Consider the following 18,506-nt stretch of genomic DNA (forward strand, 5'->3'; position numbering starts at 1 on the left):
TCTCTCTGGCTGAAATGACTGAGTAGTGCTTGGGTGTGTGGTGAAGGGAGGCTGCCAGCCGAAATGTCAGAAAGCACCGGGGACGAGCCTAAAAGCAGAAAACAAAATTGTTCATAAATGCAAGTTTTAAGTACTCAAGCCAGTAGCTCTTGGGAACATAAATATTGTTATCTACTGATCCACCTCCTACCAGGCCTCACTCGGGTTGTGGCTACTTTGTTCCAGCAACAGTCTACCCTGTTGTATACAAGCCCCCACGTTTAGAGACAGGAAAACATCTCCGGATTTCGTGTTAGGGACCGGCACTCCCTGGGATCTGGTTTGCTCCCTCTGTTTCCTGCTGACCTATTAAAGGACTCAGATTAAAGGCAGACTCTTAGAGCCCTTTTATTTAAGCAAGTAAACATGAATTATGGTCAGAGTAGTTTAGCTAGGAGCTGAGCGAGGTCTTAGCAGCTGGAAAAGCAAGTGAGAGTGCATTTTATTTTACCTCAGTGACCTGATCTTGAGTCTTAAGTGTGACTTGCAAGTCAAATTGTGACCTTAGGCAGGTTGACCCTCCTGAGTCTCAGTTTCTGTGCCAGCACTGGTGAGGAGTTATTCCAGATGATTTTACAAGCTCTCCCATGTGGAAGTACACTGGATATCGCACCTGTAAGAATAATTAGTTACTGTAAAATTCAAGATGGTTATGTAAGTTAGGTTGGTGTTATCAGCATGGTAAAGTAAGAGACCTCAGCCTCCATCCCCCAGCAAAGATCAGCATTTAGGCAGCTATCCACAAAGAAAAGCAGAGAGCTTAAGGAGTCCACTTCAGAATCTCCAGTGACTCACTGGTGGGGAGGTGAGGGGGTCGGGGTGGGGGGAAGGGACCCTGAGAATAATTGCGTAAGAAGGGAAGGAAGACCAGCTTCATTTTGCCTGCATGTCTGAGCCAGCCTGGGAATGCCTCGGCCTGAGAGAGCTTCCCTCCCCAGGAAAGGGAGAGTCCAGTGAGAGGAAGGAACAAGGAAACATAGGGGCTTCCAGAACCAGCCATGCAGCAGGAGTGACTGGCTCCCAGTGACCTGCTTTGCAGAAGACCTTAGCAGCTTTCTCACTGCTGCGGGACCCCTGTGGATTTCTCTGGGTTTTATGCACATTCAAAGTCTCCAGACTCCTGAGTACCCCCATCCCTGTCCCTGCCCATACCCCATGTCCACCTGCCTCCACCCCGTGCTGCTGGAGCCAGGGGTCCACACCAGCAGCCAGCCCAGGCCTCTGGGGCTGCACAAGTACCAGATGGCGGCCTAGAACCCTGTGCGGACCCCCATCACCATGTGTACACTTGGGGCTAGCCCCTCCCCTACCTGACCTGACCCCTACCCCGGCCTTCACTGCTGTCCACATGCCTGTGGCAGATCCCAACTAGGCAGGGTCTTACAGCAGTTTGTGGGGCTGAATTTGTCTCTGCTCCAGTCACTGGCTTTCACCACTTGGCACACATTCAGGGAACCTTCTAGCTGTGCACCTTTGTGCCCCAACCAGACCCTCATTGGTGGCATCCAAACAAGGCACACACCTGTCGGGGGGGACCCACAGCCACAGGTGTGCATGCTAAGGGCAGGGCCCCCACAGCTGTTTGAGTGCTGGATCTGGCCCTGTCTCCCGTCACTGGCCTGTGCCACTCAGCTCACCTGCAGCCGGTCTTTCAAGCTGTGTACCTGCCTGCCCCTTATCTGACCCCCCATGCCGGTCTCTTCTGCAGACCACCGTGGGGAGGCCTGGCAGCCCCAGTAAGACACAGAGACAACCACGGTCCCCACAGCCGCTGGTACACCTGCAGCTGGCCCAGGCCTTTGGAGCTGGGCCTGGTCCCCACCACTCTGTGTATGTTTGAAACCAGCCCCCGCCACTACCTAGACCCACAGCTGGCCCCTACCACCGTGTGCACACCACCAGCTCCGGCCCCCATCACTGCCCACCCCAGCCCCCAGCCACTGGCCCTGGAGGTGCCACTGAGGACCTCCCACAGTGCTCGCCAGGAACCACACAGTTGTCAGTGCTGTGGACCTGAGTGGCCTGAGCAGATAAGACATCATATACCTCTGGGACACACCCAGCATTTGGCACATTCCACCATGAGCCCTAGGCCTGGGCTCATGGCACATTCCACCATGTCCCTACCCACAGGTGAAGGTCTTTCCATAGCAAAGTCAACCCATAAAGTCTGGAAGAGGCGACTGGTTCTTTAAATGTGCGGACATCTGTATGCAAGGCTACAAGGATCTTGAAGAGTCAGGACAACACAACACCCCCAAAGGAGCACAGGAAACTTCTAGAATGGACCCCAGAGAAATGGCAATGCAGGAATTGCCTGACAAAGGATTCAAAATAATTGTTCTAAAGATGCTCAGAGAGCTACAAGAAAACATAGTAAAAACAGTTTAATGAAATTAGGGGCAAAAACACAAGAACAACATGGAAAGTTCAACAGAGATAGAAAATATAAAAAGAGAACCAAGCAGAAATTTGGAGCTAAAGAAGACAGTGATGGAACCAAAGACCACAAAAGAGGGTTCCATTAGCAGACCAGACCAAGCAGAAGCAAGGGCCTTTGCACTTATCCAGGCAAAGGAGCAAAAGGGAGAAGAATGAAAAGGAATGACGAAAACCTGCAGGACTAAAAAGGCACCACTATGTGAAAACAATCTACCCATTGTTGAGTCCCAGAAGGAGAAGAGCAACTTACTGAGGACTTAACAAATTAAGTCCAAACAAATTTGAAGAGTTGTAAGGGTCAGGAGGGGGAAGAAACTAGACAAAGAAACAAGTGCCCCTGGGAACAGAAATTGAATTTTTTTAAGAAATAAATATTAAAGAAAAAGTAGCCAGTGGTTTTTTTTTATGCAAAAAAAAAAAGTCACTAGCATTTTATTGATTAATTGATAAAGCTTTAATACATCATTTCAGTTGCATTTCCAGGATGTGGAATATTATTCAGCCATAAACATAAAGAGAAATCCTGCCACTTGCAACAACGTGAGTGGACCTTCGGTGCATTATAGGAGGTGAAATAAGTCAGACAGAGACGAATACTACATGTCCTCACTGAGATGTGGAACCTAAAAACATCACACCCACAGAAAAGCAGAAAGGTGGTTGCCAGAGGCTGAGGGGTAGAGGAAATGGGGAGATGTTGACCAGAGTGGACAGAGGGTACCAGTTACAGGGTGTATCTATTCAGTTATCTAAGGTTGATCTTGCTGACTATAGTGAACCATCCTGTACTGTATATGCAAAAGTTGCCGTGAAAGTAGACCTTTAGTGTCTTGACCATAACAACAGCAAGGTTTACGTAAGGTGAAGAATGTGTTAAGGAACGTTAATGGAAAAGGTTGAATGAAATGAAATGAAAAGGTTGAAATGAAATGGAAAGCATCTCACTCGTGTGTGTGTGTGTGCATGTGTGTGTGTACACATACATACATATATGTATAAGTAGGTAAATAGAGCAATCAGATCATCACGGGTATAACCGAAACTTGCACAGTGTTCCAGGTCAAGTTTATTTCAGTAAACACTGGGGAAGAGGCTTATACATGAATGTTCCCGAAAGAGTCTAGCTAGGAACTGATGAGCCACAAAGCCTGTGGTCCTTTTTCTATTTAATTCCTTTCAAGAAAGCTTTTCCTATTTTCTCAGCCTCTTAATGCTGCCAACGTCACCTGGCCTGTTATCTTATTCTCCCGCAGAATAGACAAGAATAAGTACGTTTGAGTATCTCTGTAATAATGGCGGCAGATGTGCTGAGATATGAACAAATATCAAGGCAGATTTTTCCACTCTGGTCTATATACAGATCCTAATTTTAAATAATTTTTGAAATGTGTTTATTTTTTTCAACAAGATTTTAATAGCTTGATATAGACTAAAATGCTTTGCAAAGAATGGCTACTCGTGATAGCCTGTTGGTTTTTTTTTTTTTTTATTTTTCCACTTAACTCTAGCTTTGTGTAAAGCTGAGCATATATATTTCTTGAAGGAAGATACTTTGCAATGGGTGGTGTCTTGTCATTTTCCTTTTCCTTTGCATCAACTCGCAGCCAAATCAAAGGCTCAATGGGGACCCGAATCAGAACCATTTTAAGACTTTGTATCATCTTCCGTGTTCTCTCTTTTCCCTGGCTCTTCTGTACCCGATATTAAAGGCAGCTATGCTTGTGTTTAGTGCTTCCGAAAAGATGGCGGAGTGCCAGGTAGAGTCAGTAATGCCAGTGCTCCGAGAACGCTGCTCTAATCACACCTCTGCCAGCTTCCAGTTGTGCTAGCAGGTGCCACTGTCTGCATCCACATACAGTCCCATTACTACCACATCACATCCACGGCTCCACCTTGACCCTCAGATGCACACATTCATCTTAGTATCTGTAGCACTTAGCATACTTCCTGGCATACCCCAGGTGTTTATTTTTATTTTTTTTTAAGATTTTATTTATTTATTTGACACAGAGAGAGAGAGAGATCACAAGTAGGCAGAGAGGCAGGCAGAGACAGAGTGGGGAGCATGCTCCCTGCTGAGCAGAGAGCCCAATGTGGGGCTCAATCCCAGGACCCTGAGATCATGACCTGAGTCGAAGGCAGAGGCTTAACCCACTGAGCCACCCAGGCACACCTACCCTAGGTGTTTAATAAGTATTCACTGAATATATAAAAATAAAAGATACTCTCCTTAGTGTTAATTTGCCAAAAGTTCTTAATTTTCTTGACTTTATACTGATCCTTTGGTGATGTAATTTTGCTCCCTGAAGTTAATGGCTTCCAATTGATTTATAAGAATGCAGAAAGATTTGTGTGCAAGTAGGTAAAGGGTTTACTTTTTTCTTTTTCTTTTTTTTTTTTTTTTTCAGATTTTTTCCTTAATTTATTTATTTGACAGAGAGAGATCACAAGTAGGCAGAGAGGCAGGCAGAGAGAGGGGGAAGCAGGCTCCCTCTGAGCAGAGAGCCCGATGCAGGGCTCATTCTCAGGACCCTGGGATCATGACCTAAGCAGAAGGCAGAGGTTTAACCCACTGAGCCACCCAGGCGCCCCGATAAAGGGTTTTTTCAAAATACCTCAAATTTGTTGGTTGTTAAATTCTTAGTATTCTGGGAAGGTGTCAGGGGACACTTGGGTGCCCTGTAATTTTAGCCTGTTCTTTCCCAGAAATGCAACTGGTTCTATTTTACAGGTTAAATACAAAGAAAAAAGTAATATTTTTATTGACTTTTGCTTTCTGTTTTATTTCCCGAAGTGTATTGCGTTGCCAAAAAATAAATCCTTAAAGAAAATATTAAATATTTTATGGTCATAAAATAGTCTCCATCAAAGAGAAAATTCCCATACAATACTTTCTCCTTAGAGTTTCAACATAGACATGTTGATAAGAGCATGTGAAATAATGTAAAATATTCTGTTTGAACATTAATCAAGATGAATTTGAAAATATTTATGTCATTTGAAAGTAGATTAATTTTTAATTTTTACATTACAAATATTAAAAGTTAATTAAAATTTATTTGAATTCAAAGAAGCATAATGACATCTAAATGTTGCTATAAACCTTAAAGTGCTCTAAAAAAAAATTAGGTCTTAATATTTTAAAAAAAAAGAAAAGAAAAGAAAGTACAAGTAATCATGAAATGCCCTTAGCTTTCAAAACATGAAAATCTCTTTAAAGGAAAGAATGCTTTTGAGAGTTGCAAAGAGTTCTGAGGACATGACGGGAGCGTGTTCTCCCATTCTGTGTCTCTCTGTCTATTTCTCTCTCCCCTAATGATTTTACAGCATATGGGAAACCCCATTTCCCTTACGAAATTAGAAATATAAAGGTATTGGGTAAATTTTGGGTGCCCCTGAAGCTAGGCTGCCGTGAAGAATCTGCAGAGCAGGCTCAGGACAGGTGTTATTTTCATTAATTGCTGTGGTTCTAAGTGCACCATGGTGCCCAGCAAGTACTCTGCTCTTTCTCCTATTTTCTTGTGATGTAAGTCAGTAATGCTCAGTAACCTTATTTCTTTTAAATAACTCTACATCCATTAGGCACACAAGAACTCGATAGTTATCAACAGTAAGTATCTTCAATTATACTCCTTCCCAAAGGAAAGATAAGATAAATAAATAAGTCATTATTATTTTTTTAAGTGTCAACTTTAATTTGAATTTTTTCCATGTAACATCTTCTAAGGACTATATAAAAAGCAACTTGATATATTTAAAGTCATAGTTTACAATAAGGTATTCATTTTCTACCTGCTGAAAATTCAAGAAGTCTCTTATCTATTTACAGAAAGAATATTCCTGAAGTAGTGTGTGATAGAAACAAATATAAACTGTGATGGCAGAGTGTGTAGAAGTCACATATTCATGTTTTTACTCAACTGTATTAGAGTTTGACTTGAAGTAATGATGGTAGAAATCATAAACTCTGGAAAAATAGTTTTTAAAATGTGTTTGGAAGGCACTGAAAAGTAATCAAAACTTGGCATAAATTGGAGTGAATTCAACTTTTGAAACAACTAAAAATCATAAGATGAGATCTCTATTTATAAGACAGGTACTGTCCTACAATTCATGGAGACAGTCACAATGTTATTGTCTTGAGGTCAGAGGATCACGTTTGGGGCTGTAAGAGTGGCTGGATATTCAGGGATGAATCACTGAAAGGAGGTTACCACAAATAAAGCACTGAAGTCAATCTAACAACTCCCCACAATCCTTAGCTGAGCCCTGAACTATGTGTGTTTGCAGGGGAAACACATAGTTTTTGTGTGTTTGAAACACCAAGGAGGCCAGAGGGAAACAACAGGTAAAAAAATCGGAAGCTGAGAGGAAAGTTCAGCAGTGCCTGTTGCAAGGAAGACAATCACCACATCAGGGAGGCTTGGTAAACATCTTTGGCTTTTTATTAACTCTACAAGAACTGCATCTTAGAAGTTATAGCTGTGTCCCAAGTCTAAAGGGATTACTCTTGGAATAAGGACAAAACTAAAACAGACTTGCCATTGAAAACCTAAAACCATGTCTATAAGATCAGTCTTTGTAGCATATTACTCATAATATCCAGTATTTAATTTAAATTTGACTTATAATTTAAAAATTACTAGTACACACAAGAGGAAGAACAAAATCTGACTTGCAGTCCAAAGGAAAAGTTATGTAATATGTAAAAGTTATGTAATAAGAACAAGAGGGGCGCCTGGGTGGCTCAGTGTGTTAAAGCCTCTGCCTTCGGCTCAGGTCATGATCCCAGGGTCCTAGGATCGAGCCCCGCATTGGGCTCTCTGCTCAGCGGGGAGCCTGCTTCCTCCTCTCTTTCTCTGCCTGCCTCTCTGCTTACTTGTGATCTGTCTGTCAAATAAGTAAATAAAATCTTAAAAAAAAAACAACCCATAGATGACTTAGATGTTGGATTTACTAGACTTTAAATTAACTATGATAAAAATGTTAAAGATCTGAAGGAAAAGATAGATAAAATCAGTAAGGCAAAAAAAGAAAAAAATTCAAGAGAAATAAAGAAATCTTTAAAAAAATAAATCTTAGAACTAAAAAAACAATATCTAAATTTTTTAAAAAATCACTGGATGGGATAAAGAACACATTGAAGGCAAAGTGAGAAAGAATTGGTGAACTTGAAGTCATTATAAAAATCATCCAAACTGTAGAACGGAAAGCAAAAAGGTTAAAAATCAAGTTAACACCATATCAGCAACCTGTGGAATACTAGCAAGCAGCCCAAGAAGCAGAGGAGAAAGAGAATGGAGTAGAAAAGATTTCCACTTCAATCATAAACTGCAAGCTCTGGACTCAGGAGGCACAGCACACCCCATGGAGGATAGATACGAAGAAAACCACACAGAGGCACATCATACCAAAGCTGCTAAATATCAAAGGGAAAAAAATCTAGACAGCCAGAGAAGAAGACACATTATAAATTGAAAAATAATGATGAGACTGTAATCTAATTTATTATCTGAAACACTGGAGGCCAGGGGTACCTGGGTGGCTCAGTCATTTAAGCCTCTGCCTTCAGCTCAAGTCGTGATCCCAGGGTCCTGCGATCGAGTCCCGCATCGGGCTCCCTGCTTAAGGGTGAGTTTGCTTCTCCCTCTGCCCCTCCCCCTGCTCATGCTTTCTCACTCTTTCAAATAAATAAATAAAATCTTTAAAAAAGAGAAAAAGAAAAGAAACACTGGAGGCCAAAAGGCAATGGAACATTTTCAGGTACTAAATGAAAAATCTCTGTTAACCTAGAACTTATATCCTGTAAACAAATTCACAATAAGAGCAAAATGCAGTTTCAGATAAGCAATAGTTGAGAAAACATCAAACCCACACAAAAAGAAATACTAAAGGAAGTTGTTCATTCTGAAGGGAAATGATAGCAAATGGAAATGTGGATCTAAAAAATGGAAGGAAAAGTTGGAAGTAATACATAAGCAGATCAATATAGAGAACATTTTTGCTTTTTAGAGATTCTTTGAAATTTGATTAAAGAAAAATAACAATCTATTAGGTTTGTAGTAGAGGTTAAATATCTAATATTTATAGCACAAAAGATAGAACTAATAGTGTAAATGGAAATGATAGCAGAATTTCATATTATATGTGAAGTTATATAATATTAATTCAATATATCATATATAATATTACTATGTGGTACATGATTGATAATAATATTATGTAGATGTGTTAAATTAAGGATATATATTGTAATGCCTAGGGCAACCACTAAAAGAAAAAGAAAAAAGATTGATTTAAAAAGCCAAAGGAGGAGATAGCCAATGATGTGTAATGATTCAGTGATTAGAACACTAAATAATGCTCAGTTAACCCAAAGGAAGACAAAAAAGGAGGGACAAAAAACCCACAAAGAACAGAGTGGGAAAATACACAACAAATAGCATAAGGGTGTATGTTCTAGGCTCAGAGAGGAAGCCATAGTTTTCTAAGCAGAGAGAACAACAGAAGGATTTTGCCTTATTTTAGTTTAATTTACACATACAGAATGAATGACAGGGACAGCAAAGAAGGGAATTAGGAAGAGATACTTCTCTCTCCCATACATAAATGGCAGAAATGAATTCTAGATCATGAAAGGAGGTTGTTTGACAGTAGAGGGAATCCGATTCCTCAGCTGGAGGCAAGGCGAAGTATAAATTAAGAGTCCAGCCATTGCCTTGTGTGTGACCTCCAGTAGGTTCTGTGACCTTGAGTAGGTACCTCCACCCTCTGGAGGAGCTTTCTTATCTGTAAGTAGAACTCTGGTGTCTTTCCCATGAGTTGTAAAGATTCAGTAAGTTCACAAGTACAGTGTGCCTGTAACAACAGGGGTTTTTCAAAAAATGGTATAACACTCCCTCCTTGGTCAAATCTGTACCACTGAACACACACACAATGAGGATACAGTCAGAAGTTTTGGTAAAAAATGCAGATATGAGAAGAGCATTACTGTTGGACGGCAGTTGCTGCCCTTTGACTTCTCTCTGGCCGTGTTACAGCTCTCCCCTCCTGGGGAAGTACCTGCTTTGTGTTTCACTGTTTTCAGTTTTCAGTGAAATATACATCCTCTTTTACATCCATGATATAGGAAAAGAGTTCTCTCTGCTTGATTTCCTTTTTCTTCTCTAGAGTGAGATTTATTTATTTATTTATTTATTGCTTAGAGAAAGGAAAGAAAGGAACCTACAGCATACAAGTCAAAATAAATGTCCATTTTAAAAAGTATTTCCCATGTCAAGAATTTGTGTCACTTCAGTATTGGCTTTGAGCAAGTTCAGCCTGTTAAGAACATATTCTGGGTGCAGTGTTCTTAGAGGTGATGCCTTCATGTCCTGTTCCATGCTTTTCGGCAAAACAGGACCTGAAAGAAAGCCTTTTTGACCTTCGAGTGTGCAAGGTTTTGCTCTCAGGCTAACACAAGAGAGCATTTTGTCCAGCCAATAAGGCACAGTTTCCCACCTCAGTAATAAGATTACTGTCACCGAGGTGAAATATGAGATCTGGATGAGCCAGTTGGCTTTGCTTCAGAATTCTCCCCAAGGGGATACTTGTTCATTATGTTAGTGCTTTAAAAATCAGGGGAATTGGGGGGGAAAAAAAAAAAACAACAAACCCATGCAATTTCCCTTCCCTCCCATAACGTTACTATGGCAACTCAGCATCCCTCTCTCCCTCTCTGCTATCCAAGCGCACATGCCACCATTCGTGAGACGGCCTCCCCGGGAATTGCCTTTGTCAAGCATTTGCCATCCAGAGGTCGGCACTGTCATATGCAGTTGAAGAACTGCTTTTTGGTCCCGGACCCATTCTAAGTAACACTGTGCTGGGAGTAGGTTAGATTCCTCATTTTGTATTGGAAAAAAGCACTGCTCTAGTTTCAGGGAAAGGAGTACACCGGATCGCTGCTGTGTTCCAAACCACGGGATCCACAGGAGCTCCCTTTGTTAAGCTTGTAGTATTCTAAGTAAGAGGAAAATATCTTATTTAGAACAACTCCTCTGACATTTTGCTTACTCTGAGAGTGAGACTCGTCAGTCTTTCATCACATTTTAAAATCATTTTTTTATTGAGAGTTTTATTTTTCTAGAAAGAAAGACAAAATATAGCACTCCTGAAGTACAAGGTAAATCTAGTCCTAAACAAAAAGGATAACAAGGAAAGGGATTTTTAACCAGCTAACTAGAAAACCTTTTTTGAAAGACTGGCACCCAAGCCCATTTACTTGGTCTCTCCATGCGTTCATTCACTCATTTCCAATAAGCCGCTTTCACGGATACAGTACTGAGTTACCCTCCCTGTGACGGTCAAATATCCCTTAAACTAAGTGGCCTTGTGCTCAGAAGCAGACTCATTGAAAGGATAATGCCTGTTCACCAAGGACTAAGACTCAGCAAAAAGTTCGAGGTTCCTCAAAAGAAGTACAGATAAAATAAGGCAGATGCCCTGCAGATGGGATGCTTGTGTCCAGTTTTGGAAAAACCTCCTAAGAACACAGGACTTTCAAACGGTACACACTGGGATCTTGGAGAAAGTGGGAAGAGGAGTCCGTGCAGGTACCCCATGTGGGCAATGCAGAGAAGCAAGAAGACAAAGAGCTACAGAGGGTTTGTGGACCGGGTGGGAAGGAGGGGCACTCGGGGAAGGCTGTCCCTGTTAACCCAGGGAACAGAGGCTTGGCCGGGGAATGAGTGGCAGTTGTGGATGGTCCCCGAACGCAGGGCTCCAGAAACGTGAATGATAAACCTCACCCATTTCGAAGCAAAAGAAATTAGTTTGAAATTTAAATGTTTTGAAAGACCATTTATTTGAGAAAGATAGAGAGCGCAAGAGAGGGAAGGGCAGAGGGAGGAGAAGCAGGCTCCCCGCCGAGCAGAGAGCCCGACACAGGGCTGGATCCCAGGACCCTGGGATCACGATCTGAGCCAAAGGCAGCTGCTTCAGCTACTGAGCCACCCAGGTGCCCTGGAAATTTAAATATTTAATTTTTGTCCAAAATATCGGTATTAAGTCAACTCTGTGCTGGCTAATTTTCCTTTTTTTTTTTTTTTAAACTGAACTAAGTGTGAAGCAGGACATGGCAGATACCCTTCAGTCTCACTGCAGGCTGGCCGGGCAGCTGTCTTCTTTGTCACTGTAAACACCATGACGCTGAAGACCTTGCATTAACCCTGGGCACCAGCTCTCCACTGACCTGTGAATGTCCCCGCAGCCGGGTCGGGCAGCCCTGACATCTTGTACAGCTCCCTGATGAGGCAGCTCTCCTACTGGGATCTTGGCTGTTTGAAGTCCTGCACTTTTGAAAAGTTGCAGAGCAAATTTGCAGAAGATCCAAAGGAGACAGCTACTCACGATCAGTGTTAAAAATACTGCAAGTCAAAGTCCAGTTGAAAAAGCCATGCTTCAGGTCGATCTTTGCAGTTAGCTGGGAACTGAAGATCTCAGCCCTGGGGAAGCAGCTGACTTGATCATTGAAACCAGGTGATAATAAGAACAATGGCTGGGGACAATGGTGTTTCACCGCTCTTGCGCTGATGAAAAAATTACCTTCCCCAGCCGCGTCTCTGGAGTCAGTGAGTTTTTAATAAATAAACACCAGAGATCAGAGGCAGCAGCTGCAGAATGTAGATAAAGGAAGGTTCAGGGTGGCTGGAAGTCTGAGCCGAGGGTCTTTGTCGTAACAACTCCTCCCAAGACATGCCTTGTCTGTCCCGCACCGTCTGGCCTAGTACTGCAGTCAGCATGTGCCACCTCGGATGAGTCACTAAACCTGTTGGAACCCTTCGAGTCTTCATGTATCACATGAAGATTGTGCCTTCTGTATCAGAGTAGTTGTGAGGATCAGATGGTTTCGAGCTTGGACTGGCTTCACAGTGATCTAAGAGAAGAGAAAAGGTCAGGCCTGTGGAGAAATCAAGCTTGATCAGGAAGGTGACGGCTGACACTGAGCACCACACACCAAGAGGCCCATTAACGCCGTTCAGTCTACTTTTATCGGAAATAGGTTTGAAATTTTCCATAATTAAAACTTAAAAAATGAAACAGGTAAAAACGTACGTCTGTAAGAAACAGCATGTTTCAAAGGATCGAGGAGTCGAGGTTTTGCACTTAATGAGCCAGACACTTTGCGTTCAGTGTGTAGGAGTTTGTTTGGGGGAAGGTGATCTTCGAGGATAAATGAGTTGGGCTAAAATAATTATTTTTTCTGTGTGACCTTAGTTTGAACACGTCTGCACATATTCTGTCACCTCTTGTGTCTTAGAATCTACTTACGCAAAAATGAAAAAAACAGATTTGACCTTTCAGTTCATAAAAGACAATATAAATGGGTCTGTGTGGAGTGTTTCTGTGTGTGTGGTAGAGGATAGAGGTAATGATTATTTCTCCTTCAGATATTTTCAGGTTTTACATTATTGGGAAGACACTTAGACATTATAGTGATTTTTATTTTATCTGTTTTTATTAGCGAAATGCTCTTTCCAACTTAAAAGTCTATACATTGTTTTACTTTGGTTTATAAGAGCAAATGTTTTAAATCAGCATAAAAGGCAGAATGCTTTCATGTTCACAGCATGATCAAATGAGGTCATGCAATGCTTGTGATTCAAATTTCATTTTTTAAGGACTTAATTCTGGGATGTGTCTGGTAGGTTAGAAATAGGATTGTACCTCACCAAATATACATTAGGATAATTACGGTTATTTTCAAGATCTGCTCATACAATCTAGAAGTGATTTGAACACACTGAATTACATTCTGATGTACTTTAAAATGTAACTGTCTTTTGGGTAGGCATTGTCAACCGTGGGAGTCTTCAAGTTGGGGAACACGTAAGGTGGGTGTGTAAAAACTCTCCCTAGAGTTTGGGGCCACTTAGATAGTTTTGAGTGAATAACTTTCCACTCCTCCGTTCCCAGGCTTTCCCACCAAACATGTAGTACAACAGTCCTTCTACCCTAGCACTAAAGAAAGACCTAACTAACTCTCACACACCTGGCCCCAGGGTGCAAAACCTGGGGACAAATGGGGACAGAGTAGAGCAAGGCAAAGAGTTCAGGATATCAGTGTCATGTTCACAACGGTGTGACTCTAATGACTGAGAAACAAATTCTGCTCATTGGATGGTTAGAAATCCTGCTGCTGCTGCTGCTAACAAAAATGAAGGACCTAAAGGAGTTGTATTATGATGCGTCATTGAAAAAAATCTTTGCAGTGTAGGCGATTTTGGCATGTAATTCAGGAGTTCACAGAATTAGTGACGCTGCTTTAACAAAGTCCATCTACTTACTTATGCAGAGGAGATGTCTCAGCACTAACATTCATAAAAAAAAACATTGGGATGGTGTTTGTACCAAAAATAATAAAATGCCTGGGGATAAACTTAACCAAGAAGGTAAAAAAGAGCTGTACTCTGGAAACTATAAAACATGGATGAAATAAATTGAAGATGATACAAATAAATGGAAAGATATTCCATGCTCATGGATTGGAAGAACAAATATTGTTAAAATGTCCATATTACCCAAAGCAATCTACAGGCTTACTGCAGTCCCTATCAAAATACCAACAGCATTTTTCACTAGAGCAAACAATCCTAACATTTGTCCAGAACCACAAAAGACCTCAAATAGTGAAAATAATCTTGGAAAAGAAAAATGGAGGCATCACAATCCCAGATTTCAAGATATTCTACAAAGCTGTAGTAATCACAACAGTATGGTACTGGCACCAAAACAGACACATATATCAATGGAACAGAACAGAGAGCCCAGAAATAAACCCGTAATTATATGGTCAATTCATCTTTGACAAAGGAGGCAAGAATATGCAATGGGAAAAATCTCTTCAACAAATAGTGTTGGAAAAACTGGACAGCTACATACAGAAGAATGAACCTGGACTACTTTCTTATACCATACACAGAAATAAACTCAAAAATTAAGGACATAAATGTGAGGCCTGGAACCATGGAAACCTGGAAGAGAGCACAGGCAATAATTTCTCCGACATTGGCCAAAGCAACATTTTTCTAGATTCATCACCTGGGCAAGGAAAACAAGAGCAAAAATAAACTGTTGGAACTACATCAAAATAACCAGCTTCTGCAAAGAAAAGTAAACAACAAAACTAAAAGTCAATCTAATGAGTGGGAGAAAATGTAAATGACACCTCTGATCAAATGACACCTTTGGTTAGTATCCAAAATATACAAAGAATTTATACCTCGACACCAGAAAACAAATAATACAATTAAAAAATGGGAGAAGACATGAACAGACATTTCTACAAAGAAGACATCCTTTGGCCAACAGACACATGAAAAGATGCCCAACATCACTCATCATCAGGGAAATGCTAATCAAAACTAAAATGATATATCATCTCACACCTGTCAGAATGGCTATAATCAAAAACACAAAGAGACAACAAATGTTGGTGAGGGTGTGGAGGAAAAGAAACCCTTCGACACTGTTGGTGGGAATGAAGACTGTTGCAGCCACTCTGGAAAACTGTGGCGTTTCCTCAAGAGGTTAAAAATAGAACTATCCTACGACTCAGCGGTTTTACTACTAGATATTTACCCCAAAGATACAAATGTAAAGATCCAAAGAGGCACATGCACCTCAATATTCATAGCAGCAGTGTCCACAATAGTCAAACTATGGAAAGAACCTCGATGTCCGTTGACAGATGAATGGATAAAGAAGATGTGGTCCATATATACAATGGAATATTACTCAGCCATCAGAAAGGATGAATACTTAGCATTTACATTGAGATGGATGGAATTGGAGGGTATTATGCTGAGGGAAATAATTCAGAAAGACATTTATCATATGGTTTCACTCATATGTGGAATATAAGAAATAGTGCAGTGGATCACAGGAAAAGGGCGGGAAAACTGAATGGGAAGCAACCCGAGAGGGAGACAAACCATGAGAAATTCTTAACTATAGGAAACAAACTGAGGGTTGCTGGAGAGGCGGTGGGTGAGGGATGGGGTAGTTGGGTGGTGGACGTTAAGGAGGGCACGTGATAGGATGAGAGTGGGAGTTACATGCAACTCATGAATTATTGAACTCTACATCTGAAACTAATGATGTACTATATGTTGGCTAATTGAACTTAAATTTAAAAGAAAATAAAATGAGGTTGATCTTTAAAAAAATAAATTTCTATAGTAAAAGTTTATTTTTTACTCTTTTAAATGGTGGTTATCAAATTACTTATGGTATGTCAATTCCATTGGATATGGAAAGAGTAGTGAAACAATCGTATTTTTAATGGTGAGTATTCTAATATATGGGAAATTATGCATTTTACAACTGCTTAAACTTTTGAAAAATTTAGTTCTCTACTTAGGAATAGGAAATTATTTTGAGATATGTGAGTAAACGTTTGAAAGTCCCAGGTCCACAACATGTTGGAAGTTGCACCGAATCCTGAAGAAGGACACTGCATTTATGGAGTTTCCCATCAAATCTAACTGAAGATGTTGCCTTTGTTCCTCAGGATGGTCTGACGCCCCTGCACTGTGGAGCAAGGAGCGGCCATGAGCAGGTGGTGGAAATGCTGCTCGACCGAGCAGCCCCCATTCTTTCAAAAACCAAGGTAATTTCTTCCCAAGTTTTTGGACGTGGACTGTATTTCACTTTGCATGTCTTTACTGCCTGTTGAGCTTATTTATTTAACTGCCTTTGAATCATAGAAAAATGATACTGTTCCAACGTAGCAGTGAAGAGTAGCCTAGTTCAGATCGTGGAGAACCTTAACATTAGTTTGGGTTTCTGAAGCCTTTTGATGGAGTGCGCCCTGCCACAAAGTCGTCTTTGTGTGTGTTGCTTGTTTTTGCTTTATTTTGGGAACACTCACTACTTGATCTTACTCTGTGAAATTTTCATAGCTCATCAATCATTGCTTATTTGTCAAAGAAAATATAAGATCTATAGTCTTGAAAGTCTGGGGACTGGCTCTCTTTGTCCCGCACTTTGGTTTATTTCTTGAGAGCTTACAGATTATTAAAGAGGATATCATTAAACTGATAAAGGCTGGAAACTTTGGAACGATGGCATCTTGCTTGGGCCTTTGGCGAAGTTGACATATGCAAAAAGAATGCATGATGAGGGGCACCTGGGTGGCTCAGTGGGTTAAGCCGCTGCCTTTGGCTCAGGTCATGATCTCAGGGTCCTGGGATCGAGTCCTGCATCGGGCTCTCTGCTCAGCAGGGGCCTGCTTCCCTCTCTCTCTCTCTGCCTGCCTCTCTGTCTACTTGTGATCTCTCTCTGTCAAATAAATAAATAAAATCTTTAAAAAAAAAAAAAGAATGCATGATGATTGCCCCAAAATGAATGTCTTATAAAATGTCTTCTGGATTTTTATGATAAAGCCTTTGACACTATTTAATAACAGAATATTTGTAAATAAATTTTGAAACATATGGAATACCTGAGTCCCACAATTTTTGTTAATCTGATCAGTGATACTTGGAAGCTGCATTAAGCTTTATAAAGAGCCTTACTTCTAAATGTCATCAAAACAACAAAAACACACGTTACTCCTCTTTGCCAGTACTATGGTCGGTGTTTCCTCAACAGCCCTAGTGGAGATGGACCAGGGTCGAGGTGGTCTGAACAATTCCCTCACTCTTTTGAAACGCAGGGTTTACATTAATAACCAAGTGAGGTGTTACCAACAGTCTGAAACAGCCACAGTATTTCATTGTGTGTGATGACACCTTGGCCTTTCGAGTTCTTCTCATCTAAGCCCTTCTGTTTCTGCTTTGTCCTTTCAAGAAGTCTGTATCTATCTTTTTTCCACCTCTACTGCTTTCTTCTGAGTCACCTCACCACTAAATGGATCCTGCAACAGCTTCCTTACGGGTACCCCAGTCCCGCCATGGTCCTCTCCCGCCCCTTCCCAGTGCACAACAAAGTAGCCAGATCATGTCAACCAAACCGTGTCACCTCCTGCCTAAAAATCCTGTTCTCTTCAAAATTAATTTTCATTTCATCAAAACAATAAGGCATAGCTAAAAATAAAATTGCTGTCTCCGTCTTTTCTCCCTTTTGTTCATCTCATTGTCTTTTCTTTCTTTCCAAGATATTTCCTTGTTTTTTTTCTTCTGTGCTTATAATGGGCAAGAACATTTTCTTGTTCTCTGATAACTTCTTTTCTTAAAGCATCCGGTTCTTGTTTAATGAATGCACTATAGTCTATTACCTTTCTGAGAACACCCCAGATAATTTCCCTTTAATTTTTTCCTCTCTTCTGTCTCTTATTCCTCACAATATCTTTTTTCTCTGTGTTGGTTTTGTCTCTCTCTCTTTCATGTTGGGATTTCCCACAGATGTCTGTACCCCACCATCAGTGTCAGGCACTAACATTTGAGTGGAAACTCTATGCGAGTGTAGGCAGGGCTCCACTGGTGGTGGGCCGTACACGTCCCCCCATGTCACGATTAGTTGCCCTTTTTTTCTGGCAAGTTCAGTTATTTTGAGAGACGAATCTGCCAATGTTTTACAGTGTAGAAGCTGTGTCAGTACATTCCGAGTAAGAAAAAGGAAAGGGGCTGTCATTTTCCTAGTTCTCTATGCATACATCAATCACGGTAGTGATAACGAATACTTACGTGGTGTCTAAGCACTTTACATGTATGGACCCACTGAATCCTCACGATGAGGCACCAGTTTTACTGTTAGGCCCTTTTTATAGATGAGGCAACTGAGACCCAAAGAGTTAAAATAACTTTCTCAAGAGAGCTCAGCTCATGTCAGAACACAAATTTGAACCCAGGCAGTCTAACTGGAGAGACCACACTCTTGACACCCATTGCCAGCCTTCCTTTTTCTGTGAGCACCTGGTATCACTCCAGAGCCTCACCACTGCCACTGCCCGGGCTTCTGCATCCAGAATCGCTCTGCTTCAGTTTCTCCAGAAACTAAACTCCTGATTTCCTGAAAGGGACAAGGAGGCAATCCTCTTGCTT

The 18,506-nt window shown here is 41.2% G+C and overlaps 1 protein-coding gene across 12 annotated transcripts in view; it reads left to right on the forward strand.

Annotated features, from left to right (window-relative positions):
* The window catches only part of ANK3 (ankyrin 3), a 670,144-nt gene that overhangs the window by 489,959 nt on the left and 161,679 nt on the right, over window positions 1-18,506 (forward strand). For all 12 annotated transcript variants that reach the window (XM_032842405.1, XM_032842415.1, XM_032842423.1 and 9 more), the window contains one exon: window positions 16,034-16,132. In XM_032842405.1, coding sequence (XP_032698296.1) covers window positions 16,034-16,132 — 99 coding nt within the window. The remainder of the gene's footprint in view (window positions 1-16,033; window positions 16,133-18,506) is intronic.

This window comes from Lontra canadensis, unplaced genomic scaffold (assembly GCF_010015895.1).
Source record: "Lontra canadensis isolate GAN:19392208 unplaced genomic scaffold, GSC_riverotter_1.0 scaffold3, whole genome shotgun sequence".
NCBI lineage: Eukaryota > Metazoa > Chordata > Mammalia > Carnivora > Mustelidae > Lontra > Lontra canadensis.